General features: G+C 47.1%; 1 protein-coding gene across 2 annotated transcripts in view; it reads right to left on the bottom strand.

Moving 5' to 3' along the window:
* Window positions 1–22,214, bottom strand: part of LOC147717891 (cell adhesion molecule CEACAM5-like) — a 145,783-nt gene extending 123,569 nt beyond the window's left edge. Inside the window, exon 1 of one of the 2 annotated variants that reach the window (XM_086924661.1) lies at window positions 22,078–22,214. In XM_086924661.1, coding sequence (XP_086780787.1) covers window positions 22,078–22,141 — 64 coding nt within the window. In that variant the 5' untranslated portion in view covers window positions 22,142–22,214. The remainder of the gene's footprint in view (window positions 1–22,077) is intronic. The other variant, XM_086924662.1, reaches the window with a different exon arrangement.
* Window positions 22,215–26,748: the final 4,534 nt, after the last annotated feature.

Consider the following 26,748-nt stretch of genomic DNA (forward strand, 5'->3'; position numbering starts at 1 on the left):
AACCTATACTAGGAAAAACAACCTCCTAAGCACCACAATACATTCAGAGGTATAGGCACAAAGACATTACACATGATGCAGCAATGACATTAGGCAGGTATCACAATTGCTCAAAAATCACATTATGCATAAACATGTACCCAATGCAAGGGCACAACACATGAACTGTCCCCAGGCCAACTGGCCTTTTAGGGGCTGAAACGCCCAGTGTCCACAATGTCAGGGAAGGCTGCGCAGGCAGCCAAAGAAGATGTCGCAAGAGTTCCTGTGGGGGGGGCCTAAACAAAGCAGCTGCCCACTAAGTGCTGGGCAGCTGGAGACCTCCTCTGGGCTCTAAATAAACAAAATAGGGCCAAAACAACATGGGAGCCTCGTGGGCTCGAGAGAAAATGCTGCCCACTGTGGGGGGAGCGGCCCGCTGCCAGCCGGGGCCGCTCTATCTCCCGAAATGCCCCCAACCTGGTGGAGCCTCTCGGGCTCAAACAACAATGCCCCCAAGATGTTGGAGTCCAGCTCGAGGGACTCGACAAACAATCATGGCCCAAAATGAAGGTAGCACTTAGAAGGAGGGGGGCGGGCACCGGCAGTGTGCCCCGACACCCCCTCTAACAATAATGGCCCCCGGAGCCCTCGTGGGCTCTAAAGAAAATGTGCCCCTTCGATGGAGTCCCCCCTCTGGGGACTCGGCAAAGAATATGGTGCCGCCCTAGGACTCGAAGCTCCCGCCCAGCCGGTTTCACTTACCGGCACTTCTGCAGGCGGGGGCTCCTTCTGGCGGTTGCTGTCCTCTTCGCGGGGAGCTGCGGGGCTCTCTCCACACCAGGGGAGCCCCGCTGCTGGACCGGCGGCTTCTTCTCCTCCCGCCGCTGCTCTTCCGGGCAGGCCGCGCTGGGATTGGCCGGCCACCTGCCTCCTGGTTAGGGTGCTTCCGGGTCGCCGTGGGCAAAGCGGCGGCCCGAAGTGATGAGTTCCTTGTCGGCGGCAATCCAGGGTAGGCACCCGGTAATCAGCACAAGGTTCCTGGTGGGGTGGGCACCTGCCAGGGATTTAGTAATATGGCAAAAGTACGGCAATGAGCGGGGTAGGCACTCGCGACGCAGATCAGGGCAAAATGCGGGGTAGGCACCCGCTAGGACGGCTTCAAATGCGGGCGAAATGCAGGGTGGGCACCTGCTTCCCCTCCCACACAAAACAAACCAGGGGCCAGCCACACAGCGCTCCTGGCAAGGGGAACAAAGCGCTTCCAGGCGCTGCAGGCAAGGCTCAGGAACAAGTCCTTAGAAAGGCAGGGGGGGGCAAGGCTGGGCCCAGGGGCCAGCTCACAGGGCCCTCCAGGCAGAGAGGCAGTCCCCAGAGGCAGTCCTCCTGGCGCCCAGCAGCAGCAGCAGGCCCCCCTCAAGATAGGATCCTGGGAAAGAACATTTACATGGGGTCAAAGCCCCTCTTTTATACACCAAATCCTTTTGTATAGGCTGCAGGGTGAAGGGAAAACCAGTCGCAGCTGGTTTTGGAGCACTCTGTTGTGCTCAGCCACTCTTCCCATTCACTAGTCAGGCTAGGGTCATCAGTCGCACCACAGGGGGCGGAGCCAGCATTGTGTGGGGTAAGCCCAGCCCTATTCAGGTCCCAGGTGCACCCCTACCTAAGCATGGGCGGAAAATCCGTTTCGCTCGCGGATTTTGCGGATTTTCGGGAAATTCGCAATCCGCGAGATTCGCGAATCTCCCGCAAAATCCGCAAATCCGCGAGCAGCGGATTTTGCTCGCACTGCTCGCACTGTTCGCGTGAGTTCGCGGCTTCCCAGTACAACTTCGCGCCCCGCGAATAAGTGCTAAATTGCAGAAATACGATCTTAACAAAACTGAAACTACTTACCAGGTTCAAAAGTTCAGGCTCATCATTAGTAGCCATTTCCTGTAGTGCTTCCTGAGGGGCCCCTCCAGAGTTCAGTTGCCAGTTGCAACTATTATGTGACCCTGCTCTGAACCTCAGAATAGTTACACATATGCCACAAAGGTCCTGAATTACAGCTAAGGGAGACAAGCAGGAGCCAGGCTGGAAGTTAAAATCCATTAATCAGCCCCTAATTCATTATTGTCAGTTGGGGCAGGGCAGGTGTTGTAACTAATTTTGCAACAATGAAAGCACTTAGCAAGTGCAAAAGATCACTAATCAGGGCGCACTAAGGAAGCAGGTGCCAGCTAAAAAAATATTCTGTGACACATTAATCAGCCCCAAATTAATTCAGGTCACTTGAGGCAGGGAAGGTGTGCTTTGCTTTGCCGAAAATAATGTACACTGGACAACCAGAGGGTGTGGTGATGAAACAGAGGGTGGCATGGGTGGGCCAGAGGGTGGCATGAGTAGTCAGAGAGTGGCAGTGGTGACAGAGAGTGGCAGTGATGAAGAAGAGTGTCCCAAACAGGCTGGACACGTAGAAACAACAAGTTCGCAAAACTTGCGACCCGACAGGTAAGTTCGCAAATTGCGAAATTGTAAAAACCCTCGCGAACTGGCAGAAACACGGGCGAACACAAAAAAAAAAATCCGCAAATTCGCTGGAATTCGCGGATTTTGCGGATTGCGAATTCGCAAATCCGCAAAATTCGCGAACGCGAGATTCGCAAAATTCGCCCATGCTTACCCCTACCTCACATTAACATGCAGATCTCCCATTCACCACCGGGGCAGACCCATCCTGACTCCTGGAGCCAGGCTCACCAGCCAGCTCCAGCCAATCACAAGCCAGACAGCCAATTCACATAATTTACACAGACATGACAACTTCTAGAAGCGGCACTTCCACACTAGACACATTTATGCCGCACACATCATCGCGCAGTATTTAATCACATGAGTCCGCACATACCAAACTCGCACCTGCACTCCCCAAACATCAGGAACTAACATGGACACATACATTCCCCATGCATTTCTATGGGAGGGCAGGCCAACCTCACTACACGCACGCACTTTACCCTGGGACACAGTGGTAAAGTGCGCAGAAACCAAAAATCACTAACACAAGGTCACAATTAAAAAGCAAAAAATTTAGGGTTGACCTGCCAGAAGGGCCAAGTCCAACAGGCTTCATATGAAGGCTACTGCTGTGTTTTGTTTTGGTCTGGGGAGGGCAATCTTGGTCTTCTTTTCAGCACACCAGTCTTGTGGCGGTCCCACACCTGTGCTTCAGAGCCTGCTTAGTGAATACGTGGTTCAGACACCCTCCCTCCCGACCTTCGCCTGACCCAAGACCAACTCTCCTTCAGGAAGAAACTCAAGACCTGGATGATCGAGCAGTAGCAGCACCCCCCCCCCAAGCGCCTTGAGACCCTCCGGGTAAGTAGTGCGCTCTATAAATGCCTTGATTGATTGATTGATTGATTGTGCAGAAATGTGCTGACCAAATATCATACTGTCGATATATACAGTATTAAATTGGAACAACGAATAAATAAAGTTATAAAAAACAGTGAATGTTAAAAACGGGTGTTTGCCAAATAACTGAAATGTTAAAAATGATAAGGGTCATGGATGTTCTCAATTTTGGTTTTATATACATATAAGGAATCTATTCGTTTTACTTGGCAACCCAGTTAGCCAGTGTTATAAAATCATCACAGAATAATACTGCCAAGTTCAGAGAAGTGGTCAGATAAATGATCACATTTCACCAATCTTGCTACTTTTACATGCACATTATGGACATCTCTCCTTTTGGCACATGATAAATGTAAAGCACCAATCACCCTGTGTCTAATTTACCAAAGGTTTTTTAAGGGGGCGTTAAATAGGTATTAAAAGTTGTGTACACAGGATATTCAGGAACACAGGCATCGTGCAAATATGTGGCTTCCTTGCTTTCCGCATAGTTATGGATGTAAAGCTATTGTATCCAGCATGTGCCTCATAATTTTCAAATTTCAACAAAAAAAGATTCTAGCTTAAATTGGACAAAACCTACTAGAAAAAGAGACACACATGGAACAGCTCAGTGCCAAATCATTTGCAAACCTTTCAGAGACGCCAGGCCTACTTTGGATGATTATAAAAATGTATGTTCAAGGCAGTAGGTCTAATTTCTTTCTAATTAAGAGCCTGACAAAACTCCCACCCTGAGAAAGGGGCCCATGAACTGATACCCCTTGGTGCCAGCCCATTCCTGCCTTCATGCCCCAACACTGTGCATACAGCTGCATCCGTAACCAGTCCCTCATTTCATCTGCATCTTGCTGTACACTGACCTCTTGTACCCCAGTAACTCTGCTAATTTTAAGTTGCAGATTTACTAACATTTTTCACCAGGTTTGTGTCACAAAAGTAACACGAACCAGCACAAGATGTTTAAATGTAATTTACTTCCTAGCACAAAATTTGTTTACAACTGGAAAGTTGCGTTGGGCATTCATGTGTGGTACGTGAGTGTTCCCACGAAATCACCCATGGGGTGTGATGCAAAGTTCTATCTGCTAACAATGGAGACTGGATTTTGCACCAAAAAATACTGCCGTTTAGCATTAACTTGGAGAAGTGCTTTTATTGCTCCAAACTTTCCGACTTTGCATGTGTGCTGCAGTGTATAGCAAACTTATAAAGTGGGGAAAGTTTTAAAATGTGTCTAAGCATAGTATTTTGTACAGGAAGGGTCCCCTTCCTTTACACAAAGGTATGTACGTGGCACAAGGCAGCCTGATTGTGCGCCAGCGCTAGGACGAGAGCAGGAGAGTGCTGTATCTTAGGTATATGGTGCTTTTGTGCTTTCTCACACAACGCAGCAATGTTGGTTGCTGCGTTGGGTGAGTTTTTAGTAAACATACCCCCAAGACTTGGTTTGTGCTTGCATGCCAGTATACCTTCATCTTTGGTCTATGGTGTAACCCCACTTCCTGCATAGAAGTAGGTCTTTGGGGAGACAGGGATTTGGGATTTTTTGTTTTGCTTACCCATTGAGTTGTCCTGTACCAAATACTCTGGAGTATGAGACACAAAGATTATTCAATTCAATAATTTCTTTCTTTCTTTATTCGATTGTCTTTGGAAATCATAAAAGTACAATAAAAAACATACATGCAAAAGAGAAGAAAATGATAAGTAATGTCATTAAAAAAATGTGATAACGTTTAAACTTAAGCAGAAGCATAATATACAGCTATTAAAAATCTTGTCACATACCAACAGATAGTAGACTTTTCTAAAAACTGTAAATATTAAAGAGCAGGTCTCACTTGGTTATTTATTTATTTGTTTGCAGGTTTGTACCGCGCTGGCTTCGACTCCCAGAGGAGTATCTCCGCGCCTTTGGCTTCGACAACGTAGGTTTAGGGGAAGGACTATTTTAGCATCCATTCTAGTGTTGGAACAAGAAGGTTTTCAGCATTTTTCTAAAAGGGAAGTGTTCTGCACATAGCCTGAGAGATTTTGGGAGACTATTCCAGAAGGAGGGTCCTGCTACTGATAGTGCTTTAGTTCCGTGTCTGGCCTTTTTTGCTCTGGGTACGCAGAGAAGGCCTTGTTCGCTCGACCTGAGTGACCGGGAGGGTATGTAGGGGACAAATTTGGTGGTTAGGTATGCAGGACCCATTCCGCTAAGGCTTTTATGTATGGTGCAGCATACCTTGAACTTGGCCCTCTGTTTGACAGATAACCAGTGTAGTTTTGTCAGTAGAGGTTTGGAAGGCGTTCGAGGAGGGGCGTTCAGAACCAAGCGAGCAGCCGTGTTCTGGACCACCTGAAGTCTTGTCGTGACTCCCTCTTTAGCAGATAGGAGCAGGCCGTTGCAATAGTCTAATCGACTCAGGACTAGAGCTTGCACCAGCGTCCTCCTAGTTGCATCTGGTAACAGGGGGAAGATTTTACGCAGCATTCCAATTACATGGAAGCAGGCTCCCACCACCTGGTTGCCATGTTGTTTGAGGGTCAGTTCTTGATCTAGTCGGACTCCCAGATTCTTGACTATTTGTTTGGGCTTGGGTACTGGTCCGAGATCTTGTGGCCACCAGTCCGGAGTCCAGAGTAGTTTTGCCTCACCAAACAACATGACTTCTGTCTTTCCAACGTTGCACTGCAAGTAGTTGGAGGACATCCAGTGTGCCACTGCTTTCATGTCCTGAGAGAAGGAGTTCCTAACCTCGGGAGTAAAGATCTTAAAAGGAAAGAGGAGTTGCGTATCATCCGCGTAGGATATCGGGATGAATTCAAACTTTCTCATGATGTTAGCCATATATGTTAAAGAGCGTAGGGCTCAGGCATGAGCCCTGTGGCACCCCCTTGGAGATTTCAACTTCCTCTGACCGATACGCACCCATTGTTACTTGCTGGGTGCGGTTTGCAAGGAAACTCTTCAACCATGCCAGGGCTTCGTGCTTCAGGCCGATGTTAGCTAGCCTGGCAGTCAGGATGGAATGGGATACGGTGTCAAATGCCGCAGACAGATCCAATAGTACCAGGATAACGGAGTGACTCCCATCCTGGTACATGTGTAGATCGTCTGCGACTGACATCAGGGCGGTCTCAGTGCTGTGTTTAGGCCTGAAGCCCGATTGTGAGTGGTCCAACACTCCTGCGGATTCAATGTATTTAGACAAATTACTGTTTACATATTTTTCAATAACTTTGCCTAGAAAAGGAAGCAGAGATATAGGCCTGAGGTTGGCTAGGGAATTGCGGTGTTTTTCCTGAGCGGCTTAACCAGTGCCTTTTTCCATCCTTGCGGAACCCGTCCTGTGCTTAGCGAGAGGTTTAGCAGCCTCTGGATAGCAGGTCCCAGGTCCGTTGCCAGTGTGGGCATAACACGTGCAGGGATAATGTCCGTCGGGCAACCACTCTTTATCTGGGAGATGAGTGCTAATACTTCCTCAATCGAGATAGGGGGAAATACAGAGAGGGAGTGCATGGCAGGGGGTTGTATTTCCGTGTCTAGAATAGGATCATTATCATTCATACTGGTTTGATTCGAAAGTACGATTTTGTCATAAATTGCATCAATTTTTTGAGTGAAGAACTGAGAAGTATTGTCGCATAATTGCTGTGAAGCCACTTCCGGGCAAGCTATGGGTTTTGTAAAAGTCTGTAAGATCTGATAAAGTGCTTTGGAGTTGTTGCCAGCCGCCAATAATTGTGATGCAGTATGGTTTTTCCGCGCCAGGTGAATGGCTTTATGGTATGCTGTCAAGGAAATTTTATACAGTTGTTTGTCTCTGTTTTGGCGGGTAGCCCTCCATTTCTTTTCTAGTTTTCTTGTGGCTTGTTTGAGCGATCTGGGGTGTTCTGAAAACCAGATTTCCTGTTTATGTTCAGGTCTAGGTTTAAAAGGTTTTAATGGAATGATCCCATCTATGGTTTTAAGTAGCGTCTCTTCGTATTTGTTTAAGGCATTATCAATGTTCTCAATGACGCTTGGTGTCGGCTCTAAAAAAAATGTATTGAAATCTTGCTGGGTCAGTTTGTGCCAAGGTCTTCTTTTGCTTGATAGGGCCCATATCAAGCGAAGTAGGAGTAGGGGTATAAAATTCAATAATGAAATGGTCTGTCCATTCAACTTGATAGGGGGGTGTACACTCGATCTGTTGGGAGTTGGTTAAAACTAGGTCTAGCGTGTGTCCTGCCTGATGAGTGGGCCCGGTGTTAACCTGCCTTAGACCCAGTGAGTTGAGGTCTGCCATAAGAGTCTGTACCTCGGTACTGTTGTTTAACTCACTGTGGACGTTAAAATCACCTAATAGTTGGAAATCAGAGTTGTCATGTATATGGGGCGCCAGTGCTTCCATCAATGCTACAGATATATTGGAGCATGGACCGAGGGGGGGCGATATATTAATGCTCCCTTTCTGCAATTTTTAGATGAGCTATGAATTTTGAAAATCATAAATTCTAATTCGGGGGTGCACATCTCATCTAACACAGTGACATTGATTTCCTGCTTATGGACAATCGCTATTCCACCTCCAATTTTCGTTGGACGATCCAGCCTAACGATTTTATAGCCAAGTTATGGCGGGAACTGAATGAGGTTTGAGCCATGTTTCCGTCAGGAAGCACAGATCTGGCTCCTCTGTGGAAATCAGGTCCCATACTTCTACGGCGTGTTTTGGTAGAGATCTGATGTTACATAACAGATATTTAGTTTTCAGTGGAGTATTGGTAGCCTTTTTAATCACAGGGGTTAAGGTGTGAGGCAATATGCCGTTTTCGAGTGCGCGGCCTTTAGAGAGGGAATCAGAGGTGTATCTAGGCCCTGCGAGTGCCTCGAATTGGGTTTTACAATGGCGGCATGTAAATGGACCCTCTAAACTGTCCTCCACCCTGTTAGGATATTCCATAGGTAGGTGGTGTAGGATATTTAGTAATACCTGTGAAGGATAGGTTAATCGTGCGTCTGAGTGTATCGCCATAGCCTCCGGCCCCTGGCCTTGTCTTGCCGCGGACGGCGCGCAGACGGGCAGGTCTTTGGCTTGTCTTCGGCGCTGGCTAAGGCGCCCCACTGCGCGCTACCGCTGCGCGCTAGGGCCGACGAGAGCTAAATAGCCCTGTGAAGGGGAGAGCTGGAGCGCTAACCGCTCGCCTTCCTGGGCGTGTCTTGCTCTTGCCTGCCCCGCCCTCCGCTCAACGGTATAGGCTACCGAGTCAGACCGGGGCGGGCAGGCTTGGGTATTGAGTAAAGACAGCCGGTGATGCCGTGGGAGCCCCTCTGAGCCCTGTCAGGCGCTGGTGCTGCAATAATTACACACAGCGATAATCTTTTTTTTTTTAGTTTTTGTAAAGCTTTATTCGAGATATATACTGATAAAAGCACAAACATACATTTAAAATCAGTATTTCATACATGTAAATACATTTAAAACAGTTGTGCAAGCTTTAACAATAAAAGGGTTGTTTAAACTTTCAAACAAATATCAGATTATATTAACAGATATCGCCCTCCGCCTAATGGACCATGCCCACCCCAAATACTTTGCTGTTCCCAGAACAATAGGCATGTCAGTGGAAGTACATATGATTCTTAGCCCCTCAACACCACTAGGTGCCCCAAGGTTTCGACAAACTGGGGCCAGCCATACTCTCCTCGGGATAGCATAGGCCTCGCACAAGAATAAAAAGTGGCCTATGCTTTCATTAGTTGCACCACACACCGGACAGCATGAGGTATTCGAGCTCCGCCATCTACCCGTCAAGGATCTCAGGGGAAGGGAACCAGACCTTAACTGGAAGAATAACTTCCTGTCCATTGGGACAGTGATACTGTCCCAATATTGTTCTAATACAGGTCTCATTTTAATTTCCAGAAATCTCCCCCCCATTGTATCAAATGTTGTACTTCTCCAGAGTCTTCCATCTATGTAGTCCCAATACAGGGTCTTAATGGTGTTTTTACTTGGAAATACTTCCCCAGATGGATTATCCCAGAGATTAGGGAGGCCGAGCTCACCCAAAACAACCCTGAGTTTCTTCAACCATGGTATTTTGTGAAAGGTGTCAGCTTTAATTAGGGCTAGAAACCCATCGGCATAATGCCGAATCTCTGGGGTAGTCCAGAGGCGTCTCCAATAGAGAATAGGCCGTAGTCGGGCTCGGTCGCTAACAGATCTTCTCCCTAGATCAAGACCGAGCGGGATTAACGGCGCACTCTGGGGAAGCCCCGTAATTCTCCTTAGAAAACTATTTTCTGATGTTTGCAAGGGAAGAAGCCTCTCAAAACCCCACACTTCTGCCCCATATAGGGCTGACCCTATAGCTTTGGCATCGTATACAAGAAGAACCGGTTTTATAGGCTTAGTTTTTGATTTTGTTTGCTCCACCCGAAGTGCCCCTGAGATCTGCTGATGCCTCAGGACCGCCTTTTCTATATGGTGAGACCAACCTGGCTCACTAGATATCTCAACCCCAAGATAGGTAAAAAAACTAACTACCTCGAGCTCACTGTTGTTCAGAAATATCCTTGGTCGAGGTCTACGCCTTTGGGAAAAAGCCATCAGCTTGGTCTTGCCAACATTAACTTCAAGGCCATGCTCCCCACAGAAAACATCAAATATATTTAGAGCACGCTGAAGTCCAGCCGGAGTTTTGGACAAAATTAAAGTATCGTCAGCGAACATCAGGATCGGGACCCTGAGGCCCGCTAGCGAAGGTGCATCTATACTTGCATCCAGCATCCTACCCACAATTCCATTAATAAATAGGGAAAAGAGCAAGGGTGCCATTGCACATCCCTGTCGTACCACCCGTTCGACCGGGAAGTCGACAGAGGATTCCCCATTCAGCCCCCACTAGACTTTGGCAAAGTTGCACTCGTGCAACCTCATGATCAAAGTGAGCAACTCGGGTGGGACCCCCATTCTGTTCAAAACTGTCCAGAGCTTGCTCCTTGGGACCAGGTCGAAGGCAGCCCGCAAGTCGACAAAGGCGACATATAGGCTGCCCTCGCCAAGCAACACCGTCCCCCACCGCAACATGGTGAAATGGAATACTTGGTCTACCGTGCTGGTCGCCCGCCGGAAGCCTGCCTGGTAGGGGGACAGAGCATTGTTCTCCTCTACCCAGTCCATCAGTTTGTTTACCACCATCTTCCCTACCACTTTTTGGATAGTGGCAATCAAACTTATTGGCCTATAATTGGCCGGGAGTGACCGATCACCTTTCTTCTAGATGGGTATGATTATTGCTCCCTTCCATGTTTCTGGGATTACAGCCCCCTTTGCAATGGCATTTCCCAGTAGGGTCACATACCTGGCCACTGTACTTTATCATTTTTAAACACATCGGAAGGTATCCCATCTAAACCCGGTGCCCTGCCCCCTGGTAAGGAACAAATTACTAATTCTACTTCTTTAGGGGAAAACAAACTTTCAGTGCAAAATACAACTGGAATTGCTTCTGCAGCCACGACTTCCTTAATCTCTGCGTACTGGGGTTTAAAATACTTCACCCAGGCCGCCTCATCAACATTGTTATCTGGTTTATTTGGGGTGCCACCTCTACCCCACTTCACAATTTTCCAGAAATGCCTGGAATCCTTAGCTCCTGAGGCCTCCAGCAGTTCTTCCCAGTACTCCTCATCCCATTTTTTCTTAGCCAGGCGAACACTAACATTGTAGTGCTTCCTGGCTGCACCAATCACAACCCTATCCCTACTTCTAATTGCTCTACCCAAAGCCAATCTGGCTGCCCTACACTGCTTATTGAACCACCTAGCCGGTTTGGGTAGGACTTTCCTATTTGCCTTGGAAGGTCTCATGAAGTGTGGTTTTAAAAGGGAGAAAAACTTGTCATGTATGTCTGTGGTCACTCTGGAACCAGGAATTACGGTGCTTGCTGTCTCCATAGCGGCGATTGCAGTATCCACCTCTGAACTTATATAGTCCATAGATTCTGCATTCGCCAGCACAATTGGCCATTTGAGTCTACGCATATCATTAGCCATAACAGGTAATGCTCCATCACGAGGTTGAGGATTGCCTGACATGGGCGTCCACCAATTGTGGGTAACACAGAGGGGATTGTGGTCACTTTCTAATCTACCCTCGATTTCCATATCGCATACCCCCTGCCATAAATTAAGGCTACAAATAACATAGTCTATTCTACTTTTGTTATGGCCATTATCAAATGTGCAAACACCTTCCTGGTCACCCCTAGTCCTTCCATTTAGGGCCCTCAGCCCATATTCCAGGCACATTGCATTTAATAGCAATATATCCTTTGTCCACCGTTTGAGCCGGAACCAGGTTTAGAGTCGGAACACCCCATTGGATGTCTTCCTCTTGCCCTAATGGATTTTCCGTGTCATCCAACGGTTCGAAGGTCCTATTGAGATCACCAGCACTACCACTCTGTTTCCCAGGGATTGTGATTCGAGGAAAGTGGACAGGGCCTCTAGGGTGGGTGAGCTCCCAGTGTTGGTACCCCTAGCATAAATGTTATATATGTCTACCGCACCCCACTTGTCCGATGCCATTCTTAGCAATTGGATATCCTTGCAACCCAGGTCCAACACTTTCACTTTAATTTGTAGACCTTGCTTTACCCAAACTGTTAAGCCTCCCATAGGTCGACCCCTGGCACCACTGTTCGCTGGAATGGAAAAATGTAAGTAGCCTGGGAGAAAAATGGGATCGCAAGCCCATGTCTCCTGGAATAGACACACTTCAAACCCATTAACAAAATCTATCCAGTTTTGGGACAATAGCCTACTACCTAGCCCCGCAATATTCCACGAGAAAAGCTTCCCTGGGCTAGGGCCATCTCTAATTCCCACCTCAAAAGCTAACGTGGAGGAAAGATTAGTTGGGCTCTCAGTAATCCCTTCCTGATCCATAACAATGTCCACAAAATTAGTGTCAGTTACCTGGGTATCAGTAGTACTTGTTCTGAACGAATCTTCACCCCCCAAACTTTGCATACACGCCCCACAGTTGCCCCTCAAATTCACAACCTTCCCACTAGTGATCACTTCTTTTGGATTCACTGTTGTATCCAAAGTAGACACAATAGAGTTCCCACATAAGTCCCCCCTTGTCACACCTCCCCGGTATTCAGGGAATCACCCGACTTTCGTCAACAACCCCACCCCGAATTTTTCATCCCATCATGGGAATTGTAGGTTTGACCATTGTAAAAGTTTGGTCGTAACAAAGGCACAGCAAAGGGGACGATCCCTGTCAGTGGTAGATAAATAGAACTGCCTAGATCACTATTCACACCAAATTGGGCACCAATTGGTCTTGGGTAGAAGAAGGTAAGATCCACAATACCAATCCCACCACTGCTAGTGCCCCAGCCCGGCCTCGTGATCCACCCTACCACCCTTGGATCTTGAAAGTTAATTATAATGCACTCCCCCCCCAAAATTTTTGGGAGTACATCCTATCCAATTAGCCCTTCTTACCCCGATAATCAAACCATCAACTTCACCGGGCAATGGTCTATTAGCGCTTAACCAGTGCATGACCTTGTTTTTTAACATCTGGAAGGTTTCTCTTTGGCCTACCAATAAAGGTGGAACATTGGTAAGGACAGCCACATAAGGGTAGGAATCTGGGGTAAGATGTATTGAGGGTATCCTATGGGGAGGCTTTGTCACAAAGAGTGTGGGGCGGCTATTGTCTGGAACAGCAGGGCGGGGTATTGCAACATTTTGTGGAGTCTGGGAAGCCTGGGAGTTATTCAATACAGCATTGCTTTTTCTGGAGCTGTTGTTACTACCAGCTACAGGACCTGGACATGGTTTCAGGGTGCTTGGTAGATGTTGGCTACTATTACTTAGAGGGATGACATTTTTGGTACACTCTTTACTACATTTAACCACGGTGTCAGGGAGCTTAGTTTTCCCCCCATTGTTACTACCTAAGATGGGTGGCAGTTCGGTGTTAGTCTTGCGGTTTTGTCCCTTTCCCTGGGGCCCGATTACAGTGTTAACCACGGGAGAGTGGAATTCAACCGTGGGAACACTTCCATCCTGCCCAGCAGGTTGCTGGAGGTTCCTACTCTCTCCCGTCCTAAAGTGGGACTTAATTAATGATTTTATGGAGAAAAAGTTATCCAGACTGGCCTGCTCAAAGTGATCTAACCGATCTGCTAGTTTTTTTAACTCGTTCCTCTATGGGAGTCAGAAGAGACCGCATAAGTCTCTCCAACTCGAGGAACAATGGCGGAATGGACGGTAGTGACTCGGGCGACGCTATCACTATAGGGTCTAGACTTAATGGAACAACTTCCCCCTCTCCGGTCAGTGGCCCACGGGGACTACTCCCAGTAGGATCCTGGGGGCGTATAGATATTCCCACTTTTCTAATTTTTTGGGGGGGTTTTGGGACATAACATTTCTTTGGGGCTACACTCCTCTTCCTTTTAGAATAAGGTTTAGATTGTACAACATGGGTTAAGACACTAGGTTGGGCCATACATAGCTGACCAATAGGTGCATCAATAGGAGTACTAGGAGGGATTGCAGGCAAAGTAGAAGTTTCAGATTCCAAAGACGAGACAACCGGTGGTTCTATGATTAGAGGAAAGGGATAAGGAGTTTCCGATACAGCTGGCAGTGTTATAGATGATAAAGGGGTAACCAATGCCGGAAAACTTTGTGGAGGACGTTTATCAACAGGGTTTTTCAGGAGTTCGATGGATAACCTACGCTCCGCACGTCTTTCCGCCAGGGCAATTTCCTTATCAATGTCTTGAGATATTTGTTTAAAGTATGTGTCCAGAGGACCCATGATGGCTGTCCCTGCCTCATTCAAGGGAGGCAACAAAGTGGGGGTAATAGAAGAAGAGGACATAGTGTAAAACCTCCTACGATTTCAAGAAAACAATGGAACACTTCAAATAACAAAACGACTTAGAGAGCACACTGTTAGTACAGCAGAATACCAATACAGTAAATGTCAGCGGGGGGACCCAGCCCGGCCTCCTTCGGCACCTGACGGCCACAGACGGTCCCGCCCTTGTCCCGGGCGCGCTCCTGTGCGCTCCTGCGCAGCGGCCAAGGGGCCTCCTTATGAAGCAATGAGGAAGGATGATGGGCGGGTGGGCGGGGCCAGCAGGGAGAGCAGCCCAGGTGTGTCCAATGGGGCTCACAGGGACTCCTGGTAGCTGGAGTCCCTGCTTCGAAGCTCGCAGCCCTGCCGGCAACTCCACGCGCCCCGAGGTCTTCACAGCGGCTGCTCCTCTCTGAGAACAGCTCCGGGTTGATGCGGGGCGCTGCGGGACCCGCGAAGCGGGTCCGCTAAGTTGTTGGCTCCCCCACAAAAGGAGGTCAGTGGCAGCAATAGGTTGAGCGGTCTGAAAGCAAACAACAAATCCAGCATAAAAGGGTCCCGCAGGCAGGAACTCCAAGCCCCCTTTTCACTCTGTGGGCGGGGGGGGCGGGGCCAGCAGGGAGAGCAGCCCAGGTGTGTCCAATGGGGGTCGCAGGGACTCCTGGTAGCTGGAGTCCCTGCTTCGAAGCTCGCAGCCCTGCCGGCAACTCCACGCGCCCCGAGGTCTTCACAGCTGCTGCTCCTCTCTGAGAACAGCTCCGGGTTGATGCGGGGCGCTGCGGGAACAGCGATAATCACACACTTAGCTCTATGCGCATTCAAAATTAGTACATCAATTTTAAACACGATCAATCCGGGTTGGTGCTGGGGTTTTAAAATACTACAATCAATTTTAAAATGCGATGGGTGAGGGGTCGGGGTCAGTGCTGGGACAATTAAAATTATTAAATCAATTCCAATCAATTCGCTAGAGCACTCTGCAGCAGCGCTTCCGCTCAACTAAGTAGGTAGGCTCCAAGCGGGGTCGGAAGATGCTGCCACCGTCGTCCCTTACCGTTAAAATTAAAATGTACAAATAAAGGGCAAATAAACTTTTTTGCGCAGGTTAGCCCATTTGGGGCAAATTAATACATTGTGTAAAATGTCTAGTGCAGAAATCTCGTCACGGGTACATACAGGAGGGTCTTGTGGGCTATGCCATCCTGCTACTAGCTGCAGAAACATATTCAGTCGGAAGTATGTTAGAAATCTTCTATGGTTCACAGGCATATCCAGCATGAGGTAAAGTTCAATTTTAACACTGCTTTTTACCACAAAGTGATTTTTTTTTGTAAATCTGTTTATTATTTTCCACCACAATCAACTTACATAATGATCAAATATATGAATACGCACTCTTTCTGATCTCTCTTAGGCAGTAATAATAGCATAATGCATATGATGACATAATTGGCATATTAGGTCAGGATGAGTATTGCCCAACCGTTAAGTAACAACTATGTAGTCCCAATACTCTCATGTTATCACAGGAATACACAACTACAGTGTAAGTATGTATGTGGTGCAGAGCCATATAACAATAAATCAAACTATCCCACCCTCCCACACTCGACCCACCCGCTCCCACCGGCGTGTCATTTTCTACAGCTCAACATAACGCGATAGAATACTGGATCAGCACTAGGTAAATGGGGCTCCGTGTGTATGTCGGTGTTCAAGAACATAACTGTTGTAGGGGGGGGGGGGCTACAACCATAACGTGATGTATAAAAGAGCGTTTACGCTGTTTGACTTGTAGTCTAAGTTCTTGAACATACTCCAAAAATACTTTCTTAATTTCCACAATCACTGATTTTGTTATTTCCTCAGAAGAATTATAAAAATGCAATAAGCCTATATTAGACAGGGTAGTTTTTTATATAGCTCAACCAAGGTATATACGCATGGTAAAATTCAAATCCAAACAATTTCTTAATATTAATCTGTAAAAATCCAATTCTTTTTTATACCTATAGAGCGCCATAGTAATACGGGCGCAAGCATATATAGTCGGCTATGTAACCTGCCCCTATCTCTTCATGTATTATTTCTGATGGAGACTCTGTGGGATGCGTAACAGTTTCCTTATGTATTTATTTACTTCCACCTGTATTAGTGTGGGAGATTTATAACCCCAAATTTCTGCCCTGTAGGTAATACACACTTTGCATTATAAAAGCTTAGTATGGACTGTATATGACTATGACCTAAATGCCTAGAGAAAGCATTAATACTATAGGCCACCCTACTAAAAGATTGGGTGTGAGATTTCCATAAGGGAGCCCAGGCCATTCTATCATCCAGCAGTATACCCAGGTGACTAAAGCTATCCTCCTTGCCTATGATGTTATCCTATATCACATATTTTCCAGACTTGGTACCTATAGTTCCTAAAGTCAAAGTATGCAATTTTGTAAAATTTATTTTTTCAGCCCCAAATTTTCCATAAATTCACAAAAATGATGCAGTAAAATTTGCAAGCTATTAGCTGTCCAAGAAATAAGGACGGTATCAACTGTGTGTAGTATAGCGGGTATCGTTCTACGAACTATCCTTGGGCGGTCTTTACAATTGTACCTTAATAACTGATCTAATTGATTAATGTATAAAATAAAAAGAAAAGGAGCTAAAATACAGCCCTGTCGAACCCCCCTTCCCAGTTTAAAGTGCTTAGTGCATTCTCCTAAGGGGCCAAATCTTACCATCGCCTCCAGCCCCATATATAAGTTGTGCAATAGCGCAACTATTGCTTCATCCATCCCCAAGAACCTCAGCACAGCCCAAAGCTTAGATCTTACCACTGTGTCAAATACTGTGCTGAGGTCCATGAAGGCTACATGTATGCGTTCTTTTTTGGCAACAGTATACTTATTGACTATCAGATATAGATTCAGGTTCTGTCCGATTGTACCACGTCCCGACTTGAATCTGTACTTTATATCTGCCATTGGCCCAATCTATTAAACTCTTCCGCAAAGCCCTAACCAACACCTTTACTTCCACATCTTTCAAAGAGATCGGGCGATAGCATGCAGGGTCAGCGCAGTTTCCCTTTTTAAAGACAGGTATTATAATCGATTACTTCCATTTAAGTGGGATATGATCCAGAGCTGCTGGATTCAAATGTTGCATAACTAACCAGACCCCCAGGATATAGCGGCATGGATAAGCAAATGTAGCGGCACAAAAATGGAAATTTAGTGGCTCAAAAATGGAAATTTCGCGGCAATTTTGCAGCATTTTATTTGGCAGTTTTTCCTACAAGAAACACAGATATCTTAGTGGGCACTTTGTAAAAATCGCGGCATTTTTACAAAAGTGCCGATTTTGCGGCAAACCACAAATTCACGAAATCCTGGAGGGTCTGACTAGTGGAGAAGTTACTGACGTCATGCCAGGTGAGCGTTGTCGGGGAGGGAAATCCTTTAAAGAGTCATTTTCTTTCTGGATTTCCCTTCTCTTCTTGAAATGCAAGAGCAGCAACATTGTGGTGTCAACAGGGTTTTAAGCGGAAGCTTTTTCAACATTATATGTATCAAGCCATAGTTGCAAATAGTTTATCTTATGCAACTTATAACCATTGACAAAGCCAACAGTCGTGACTAGTTGTAGGTATGATGTTACTTGCTGTATCACACATCTGGATTCAATGACACAAACAGCAAAATACAAGTCGGGGTCACACTATGCTAAGCAAAGATTTTTAGCGTAAGTGTTTTAAAGCCACGCCCTTAATTACATCGGCCACGCCCCTTTGAGAGACCCCCGTATTTTCATCCCACTTAAAGCCTTGCTAATACTCATAATATATCACAGTGCAACAAGGGTTTTTTTTCCTCACAGAAGGATGTTTTCCTTATGTGGATGTTTGGAGGGTCTGACTAACAGTGCCCAAAGATCTGTACAGGTTTTTTAAAAGGTCACCAGGAACCCCATCTGGGCCCGGAGCCTTCCATGCTGATAATTCCATTAAACTTTCCATCACTTTTTCCAATTCAAAGTGGACAATCTTTTCTGTGGTGTGGGGAGCAGTTATTGTATAATCGCAGTCCCCTTTGTATATACGACCAAAACGTTGTTCCCATTTCTTGCCAGGTATAATCACACTTAAATCCACTACTGTGCCCTCATTAAACAGCGGCTGATTTACAACCCTCCAGACGTCTGCACTATTCCTTGTATTGCAGGCCTCTTTAAGCTTATGCAAACTTCTCTCTTCAGGGCATCTAATCTCTCCTGACTAACGCATACTCCTGCCTGGCCCTCTTAACTGCGCATGACTGCCTCCGTATAAATGTTATTGCTATCATCAGATCTTTATGGGTCTTTGAGCATTTCTTGTCAAACCACTTAGGGCCTAAGTTGCTAACCTTAGCATTATCTCTAGGCAGGGCTCCTGAATCTCTTCACAGATAATGGAGAAGGAGTCTAGAATGGCCAGATCATATGCATCTACATTCAGACAGACCTCAATTTTGCGACTACACTTCTGGACCAGATTCCCCAAAAAATCCTCCGGGAGAACTGTCCCCCAGCTATTACGCCTCCCATGAGTTTTAGTAATTAGCGGATCTTTATATCTGTTCTGCGTCTTTGCTACAAGATCAATCCAAGTGAATTTTGGGGTTATCGGATTATGATCACTAAAAGTACTCCAAACTATTCGGAATTCTTCCAAATACCAAATCAAACGAGCTAAAGCCAAAATATAATCAATAGTTGAATTTTTCATTCTACCCTTAAAAGTTGGGTCGCCGTGGCTGAAACATGCTCTTTTTTAGTTAAAAGATTACAAAGGTTCAGTTCTGAAATTAAAAGATTAAAATTGTCACCTTGACTGGTATGCTTGAAATGAATCTGGTCTGAATCTTGTAAGTGGACCAGGTCTCTTTCCTCAGCACAGGTGTCACAGGGATGTAGATTGAACTCTCGCCCCAACATAACTATTGGCGAGAAGGACCACTCTAGCACCGTCTTTTCATAAAAACTCCTAAACTCTGTTTCCAGGGGTTTCTTAGATGATGGTAATTTGTAAAAATTAATTATCAGGATTTTAGTATGATGGATAAACGATAGTAGCACTCCCAAAATATTACTAGATTCAAATGTTATCAATTCAGCAGTACACTCTATTCTCAGGCTTATAAATGTTGCCAGACCCCCCCTAGCTCCACCGAATGCAGACAACTCTGCCATCACCTGAAAAGCTGTAAACCCATCCATAAAAAGGTTCCCAACTGCGTCCCAGGTTTCTTGTAGACACACTATCCCAAAACCTATGCAACAGTCCTTTCTTCGGTCATCTGCATGTAAGGTACTCATCCCTGCAATATTCCAGCTTAATATACATGGATAGGGTATTTTTCAACCTAATTTTAGGTGTTCTCTCCCCTGTTTCCATCCTTGTCTTGTCTTTGTCACAGGAGGGCCCATCCTCTATTGGTTCTGAGTATGATGGGTTATTCTCTTCACTGGGCAGTCAGTCCACCTCTACTAATACTTCAAAACGATTATGTGTTGTTATACCAGGGAAATTACTCTTGCGCACCATGCCCCCTTCCTTCACTCTAACTTCTAACTGTGTAATCTCTCTCAACATTCTTTGGGCCCTAAAGGTCTCCTGTCTCAGTTTAAGCCCCGGCCGATAGAAGTAGCCCAAAGGCAATAAAACAATGTAGGAAGAGTCCATTTGACATCACAAAGATTATATTGAAGTGGATTCTTCGTGGCACCCTGTCTGGCACCTCATTGACCGACACTTGGTAAACACCACTGTAGTGAAATCCCTGGAACCACCCCTCGAGCCACAGATAAGCATTGCATCGAACTGGTTCAGGGCCCATTCGTTAACACTGGTCCTAGGACCTCATGGGGCATATTACCAAGCAATAGCGATAATTATCGCTATCGCTTGGTTAGAGACAAAAATTTACCGCTAAGCTGCGGTGATTTTTATCGCAAATAAACCTTGGTATTACCAAGGTTTATCGCAAATGCGATAAAAATCGGCCGCAATGCATGAATATCGCTGAAAAGTCAGCGATATTCATGCATTACCGAGCTAATGCTCTTAGCCATGTTATCCACCTCCCATTGAATAACATGGCTAAGAACTGCTCAGGGCAGGTGTTAGCTTTTGGAGATATTCACGCTTAGCGCGAATATCTCCAAAAGTTGGTAATAGGAGATAGCGATGTTAGCGACTGTTTCCAGTCGCTAACATCTTGGCACGCCCACTTTGCATGTCATTAGTGATAAATATCACTGACATGCAAAGTGGGGCCCAAGATGGTCACTATCTCCTACTAGCTGTCGCTAACTGGTGTCAGTGACAGCTAGGTAATAGGGAGATCATTTTATCTCGACTTTCTTGGCTTTTAAAGCCAAAAAAGCGGAGATAAACCCTTTTGATAATATGCCCCTATGTTATTTGTTTTAATCGCGATTGGTTGTCAAACTCTATCCAAGGAATTTTGACAAAACGCAATGCCCAATTTTGTCCTTTATTTTTCACATTACCATGTCCCGCTGGTAAGTGGCCCCACGCCAGCAGTGACATCTTTCTCCATGTCTCCCTTTTGGGCCGAACAGTCTTTGCATGTTTGTATTTTTTAGTTCCAAACCCACACTGTTAAATGTGAAAGTCCCAAAATGCAATGCGCTGGAGGCTAAAATACCGGAAGTGTCTGCAGGTGTTGTACAAGATACTGCGCCGTGAAGCAGCTAAGAACAGGCTGAACGGTTGGAACATTGTGGTTATCAAAAGCTGTTCTTTTTAAGGGGACACTCAAGTACTTGAATGATAATAGGCTACTGCCTAAATATTTGTACCATTAAATGAAACTGAAAAGATACACCCATATCTGTAAGAAGTGATGTTATTTTTACTGTGGTTACAAGGTGACTTCATGCCACCCGGACACCTCTTTTTCAGCCCAGCAATTTAATTTAGTAAAGCAGGGCACTATGAGAGTTGAAATGTCCCAGTTCAAGACCCCATATGTTCTGTGAATAAAACACAGAACATGTCTCCGGTGGAGTTACCATCTGCACTGCATTTTATAGATAGCTAAATGCAGCGGGCTTCTCAGACTTCTCAGCCCCGGTGCCACTGCACCTGCTGCTCTATTGATAGCCAAGACCCTGCAGCAGGTCACGTGCCCTGTGGCTTCGAGAGGAGATGAGCCTCGCTGTGGTACCTGTACAGGATCGGTTAACAGCACTCATACGCCTGAAAAGATACAGCCATGACACTCGGATACACTTGCTTTCATTTCCCTGTGTTTTGTCGTCGCAGCCACTATTATAAAACTCCTGCGTCCAGCTGTAGTCTGTTTTTTATGTTTGTGAAGGCTACCAGTTTGATTAACGGTGCCCCTGCGGAAGTTGCCCAATACTTGCCCTGTTTTTAGCTCTATGATATGCCCCAGATTGTGTTTTTCAGATCTGGTCAGCCTGTGTCTTGGCGGAGTTGAGCCCTTTGGGGCAACGTAATTCACATGAAAACAATACCTTTTAAAGAAAAGGGGCCACACTGAAAATGATGTGTCCAGGACACCTGCTACCCTGTTTTGCCGCATTCTCAGAGGGATCAGAAATTATTTTGTGGAGTTTGATAACATAAAGATTGTTTAACGTGATCTCTCTGTAGAGAATAGAGCCGACGCCTTCAGTGAAAAGGAGGAACAGAGATATATTTTCATATTTAAATATAGCGAAAGAGGAGGATTTGAAGCCAAGTAGATGTTTGAAGCGGAAAGAAGGTAGGGGGTCACAGCAGCCATACCTGCAGAGTGAGTGGAACGCGTCAGGTGCAGGCACACCCCGGTGAGAAGCAGGAGCGGGCCCATGGCAGCCAGGGTCCTCGCTGAACGCCGCCGCCTCAGGGCGCTACTGACCACTCACATCCTGGAGCCTGAGGAGTAAAAGAGGAACAAGGCCAGGGAGGGGAAGTGAAGGCCTGCGGGGGCCAGAAATAGACCAGCCCCCTGGTGAGGAAGTCAAAGGGGTTGTGCAAAAAAAACTCCAGCACAGCACTTCTTGTTTGGAGTGAGCGGAGTGGGGGTGTTTCCAAAGCACCGCTGTTGTCATGGTGGCCATGTTGGGACAGTGGCCATCTGTGGTGGGTCGGTGGTTGGGGACTGGCAGTAGTAGTGTTGTGGTCCAATGTTGGTGGCCACCAGCCGGGCATGCAGCGCTGGCTCTACTAGAATCTGCCCTTCCCCTGCCCTCCCTGTGCCGCACATGTTATGTTATGTTATTATGAGTTTGTAAAGCGCTATATCACCCAGAGGTATCTAAGCGCTATCAGCGGACACACAACATCAGTAAGGCACCAGACCGCCGAATCACAGGGGCCCCCAAGCCTCCAGAAATAGCACGGTCTTCAGATTCTTCCTAAACACTAGTAGATTGGTTTCCTTCCTAAGTTCTGCTGGGAGGTGATTCCATGCCAAAGGGACAATACTGGAGAATGCTCTGCCACCCTTGGATGCGAAGTTAAACCGAGGGCATATCAGGTTACACACATCCGCAGACCGAAGGGTCCTACTTGGCGTGTACTTAGTGAGCCGTTCCTTGATGTATTTGGGGGCTGAGCCGTAGACTGCCTTATGTGCGATGCAAAGGCTCTTGAATTTTACTCTTTGAGCAATTGGCAGCCAGTGTAGGCTACATAGTAAAGGCGTGGCTCGAGTTTGCCTAGGTTTGTTAAAAATGAGCCTGGCTGCATCGTTCATTACAACCTAAGTCTGGCCAGAAGGTTTTTTGGGAGGCCATAGTAAGAATTGCCATGTAGTGCTTAGGCTGTGTGAGAGCAGTGCTGGCTAGATCTTGGGCTCTGGAGGAACAGGGACCCTGGTGCTACCACCCCCGCCCCTTGGATGGCTATGCTCTAGTACTCATAGGTGTCTAGCGCCTTGACTCCTTGCCATGGAGAATCCTGATTGTCTTCATTCACAACAAATGTCGCTGTAGAGTAATCCTATGACCTCTTGGGTCTCCATGACTCAGGAGAGGGTCTAAGGCCAGACACTGCTTCTGAAGTGAGGGCTCCGTTATTTTAGGGTGACTCCATTGAGGTATCTGGAGGGACTGTGAATTGAGAGAATAATGCGGGATGTGGAAAGGTGGGGCGCAGGAGGTGGTCTCTGTTTCTGTATTGCTGGTTAGCAATGTGTAAAGTATTGACCGCTTGCGGATCATCTGGTCGAGCTAGAACGGGGAAAGTCGCAAGTTCACACCAATGCGATGGAGCGTGGGTCAGATACAGTGGCCAGCTTAGTCCCACTGGAAAAAGTTATCTTCTCAAAGTCTGGCGCAAAGAGTCCAGTTCACGGGGACGAATGGTACGAGGAGCAGGGCAAGCCTCGTAGATGGTCGTCATAGTAGCGCAAACGGCAGGCCAGGCGTCGTGGATGGTCATTGCTGAATGGTGAAGATCCTATAGTGTGTTTTGGATGGTCATTGCTGGAGCTTTGCGTTTGGGGTCACCTTGGGCTTTTGAAGCTGTAGCGCGAAGTGTAGATTATATGTTGCCAGTTGTTGCTAGCGGTCACTGTATCGTGAAGAGTCGCGTTCACCTGAGCTTCGCATTGGCGGTCATCGTAAGAGGAAAGATCTCAGAGTGAAGTGGCCCGTTCGCGGTCGCAGAGAGTCAAAAACTGAAGGATTTCTCCCTTTTCTTCAGTAGAGTGCACTCTGATGCCAAGGGTCCCGAACCTGGGGAAACATCTCTTGGGAATTAAGGACCCATCCTAGCAGAGTCCGTAACCTGGGGAAGCATTTCTTGGGAATCAAGGACTCATTCTAGTAGAGTTCAACAGGGCTCAGGCAGGTCCAGTTGTAGCACGTCAGCTGTTTAGTTGCAGGAAATCTTCTGGGACTTGTGTCCCTGTAGCTTAATACAGAAGGTAAACCAGAGGACCCTCGGAGTCACTCAGATTAGCCTGGGATGAAGGGAACATGTTCAGTATTCTTTTTCAGAGAGCAGGGCAGCCCTCAAGTGCCACGGCAGTCCTCCTTCTGTAATTTCCGCAGGTCCAGGATTGTGCTGAAGAGTTAGTCTGAGAGTCCAATATTTAAATATTGTGCTAGCTTTGAATTGGGAGCAATTATCCAAATCCTTGAAATGTGTGACCCTCACCTTTGCTCCAGTACAGTGTTCAATCGTTTAGTTTTGCTCGTTGTTAGAACCGGCTGTCTCTAGTTGGCAGAGGTATACACTTCTGACAAATAGGGACACTCCTTTTCTAGTCACGGCAAGGGGATCACACCCTTCGATAACCCCTGCTCACCCCCTTGGTAGCTTGGCAGAGCAGAACAGGCTTATCTCAGAGGCTGTGTGTTAAGCAATTATGACCACATACAGTAATACAGTGAATACACTACAAATGGACACGACACCGTAGTATTATAAAAATAAGTATTTTTATATAAGGCTTAGCACAAGACCAAAATAACGGCAAAACTGTACACAATCGGAATAAATACGTTCGGGAAGGAAAAAGGATAGTTCAAAGGTAGTTTCTTCTTTAGCACAAGAGTCTTTTATATCAAGCAAATCTTCTTCTTGGAAACACAGTTCTTTAGCAACAGGGTAACTCACACGGGAGCTACACAACGCTGGGCAGAGATAATCCACAGGTTCGGCGTCGACCGCGAGGAGCGCTGCGTCGGGCCTGGAGTCACACGGACCCCCAACAACACAGTACCTTAGGAAAATGAAGCACACGATGATCAGCGGCGTCGAGCAATCCGGCGTCGCGTCTCCGGTGTCGATCAGGCCTCAGCAGGCGTTGTCGATGATGCAGTTGCACAGAGTGAGCAGCACTCATGGCGTCGAAGGGCACACGGTTGATGCGATCAGCAGCGGGGCAGACACGAGGTCCTCTGGAGTTAGAGCCGTACTCCTACTCACTGGCGTTGCTGCTGGCGTCGGTTGGGCCCAGCGTCCGATCGTCGTGGTTGCTGGTTCTTTCAGAGATGCTGGATTCACACTTCCAGCAGATAGCACTTTGTAGCAGGTGAAGTCCTTTAGCCCTGTGACTTCGGCAGGAGACTGGCACTCTTCCAGTCCTTGGAGATTTTCTTAGCAAGCGTGAGAGTACACACACAGTTCCTCTCTCCTGGTTCCTTGGCAAAAATAAAGAAGCACTGCAGGATTCCCCCAACAACAGCACACTGGCAGAAGGGGTAGGCAGTCCCTTAGATCAACAGGCTTCTTGTCCTTGGTTACAGGGTTCCTTGTCAGAAGTGATCTGATTTCCTAGTTCAGGGGTCCTCCTCTTATACCCCTTTTCGTCTTTGATCCCTTTGTCTATGCCGGGGGTTTCCCAACATCCTGGGTCTGTGGTGGGTGGAGCTAGGCAGTAGCACCTGGCCTATTCATTGAGCCGGGCCGGGTCCTCAGACGCCCCGCAGGAGGTGGAGCCAGCATTGACACTGGCAGGAGCAGAGCTATCGCCCTCCTGGCAGGAGGTGGGGCTAGGATCGTCCATGGCAGGTACAGAGCCATCAGTCGCTCGGCAGGAGGTGGAACCAGCATTGTATCAGGCAAGGCAGGCTATCAACAACTACTCTCCCCCTACTCTCAACGTAATGTCCCACTCATCCCGCACTGACTCATCCAGACCTCTTGGAGCCACCCAGCTCCTGTCACACACACGCAAGACCAGCAGAGACCAGATATGGTTAGACAAGAAAAATAGACACTTTCTAAAAGTGCTATTTTCGAACCCAGAGTCCAAAGACCATCCACACCAACGGATGCGTAATTAAACCCCGAGTTCAGGGATACCAAACTCGACATTGCACCATGCTCCCCGGGCCAGCTAGGATTATAGCGTTAATAATCCCGGCGGCCCATTCTATCCAACGGAGAGCAGGCTACCTCGCAATAGTGAAGCCCTAGATGGCGGCACTTCACTATCAGGACATGCCAACTTGGTCAGGCTTGTCCTACCTTATACTTACAATGCACCCTGCCCATGGGCCTACCATAGGGGTGACTAACATGAAGCCAAGGGAAGGTTGGAGGGGCTGGCAAGTAGGTATACCTGCGCAGCCGACGTGACAGTGCAAGACTGCACGTGGGTCTCGCAATGACCGACCCGTAGACATTCGTTTACAAGGCCGCTCCTGTGGGTGGCACAACACGTGCTGCAAGCCCACGAGCGGCATTTGTATTTACAAGCCCTGGCACCCCTGGTGCACTAGACTAGGGACTGACAGTAAACCAAATAAGCCAAACATGGATACAATAGATACATCATTTTAACAGAGGGAGCACTTGCGCTATGGCACTGATCAGCAGTGACACGGCGCCCAAAGCATATACCAGCAAAACATCGTAACACAGTAGAGGCAAACAGAAAAAATGGAGGAGAGACTCAAGCCAATGATGTCAGGTCTAACACGTGTCCCCTCCAGCTGAAATGTGGGGAGAACTACCCTTAAC

This window comes from Lissotriton vulgaris, chromosome 5 (assembly GCF_964263255.1).
Source record: "Lissotriton vulgaris chromosome 5, aLisVul1.2, whole genome shotgun sequence".
Taxonomy (NCBI): domain Eukaryota; kingdom Metazoa; phylum Chordata; class Amphibia; order Caudata; family Salamandridae; genus Lissotriton; species Lissotriton vulgaris.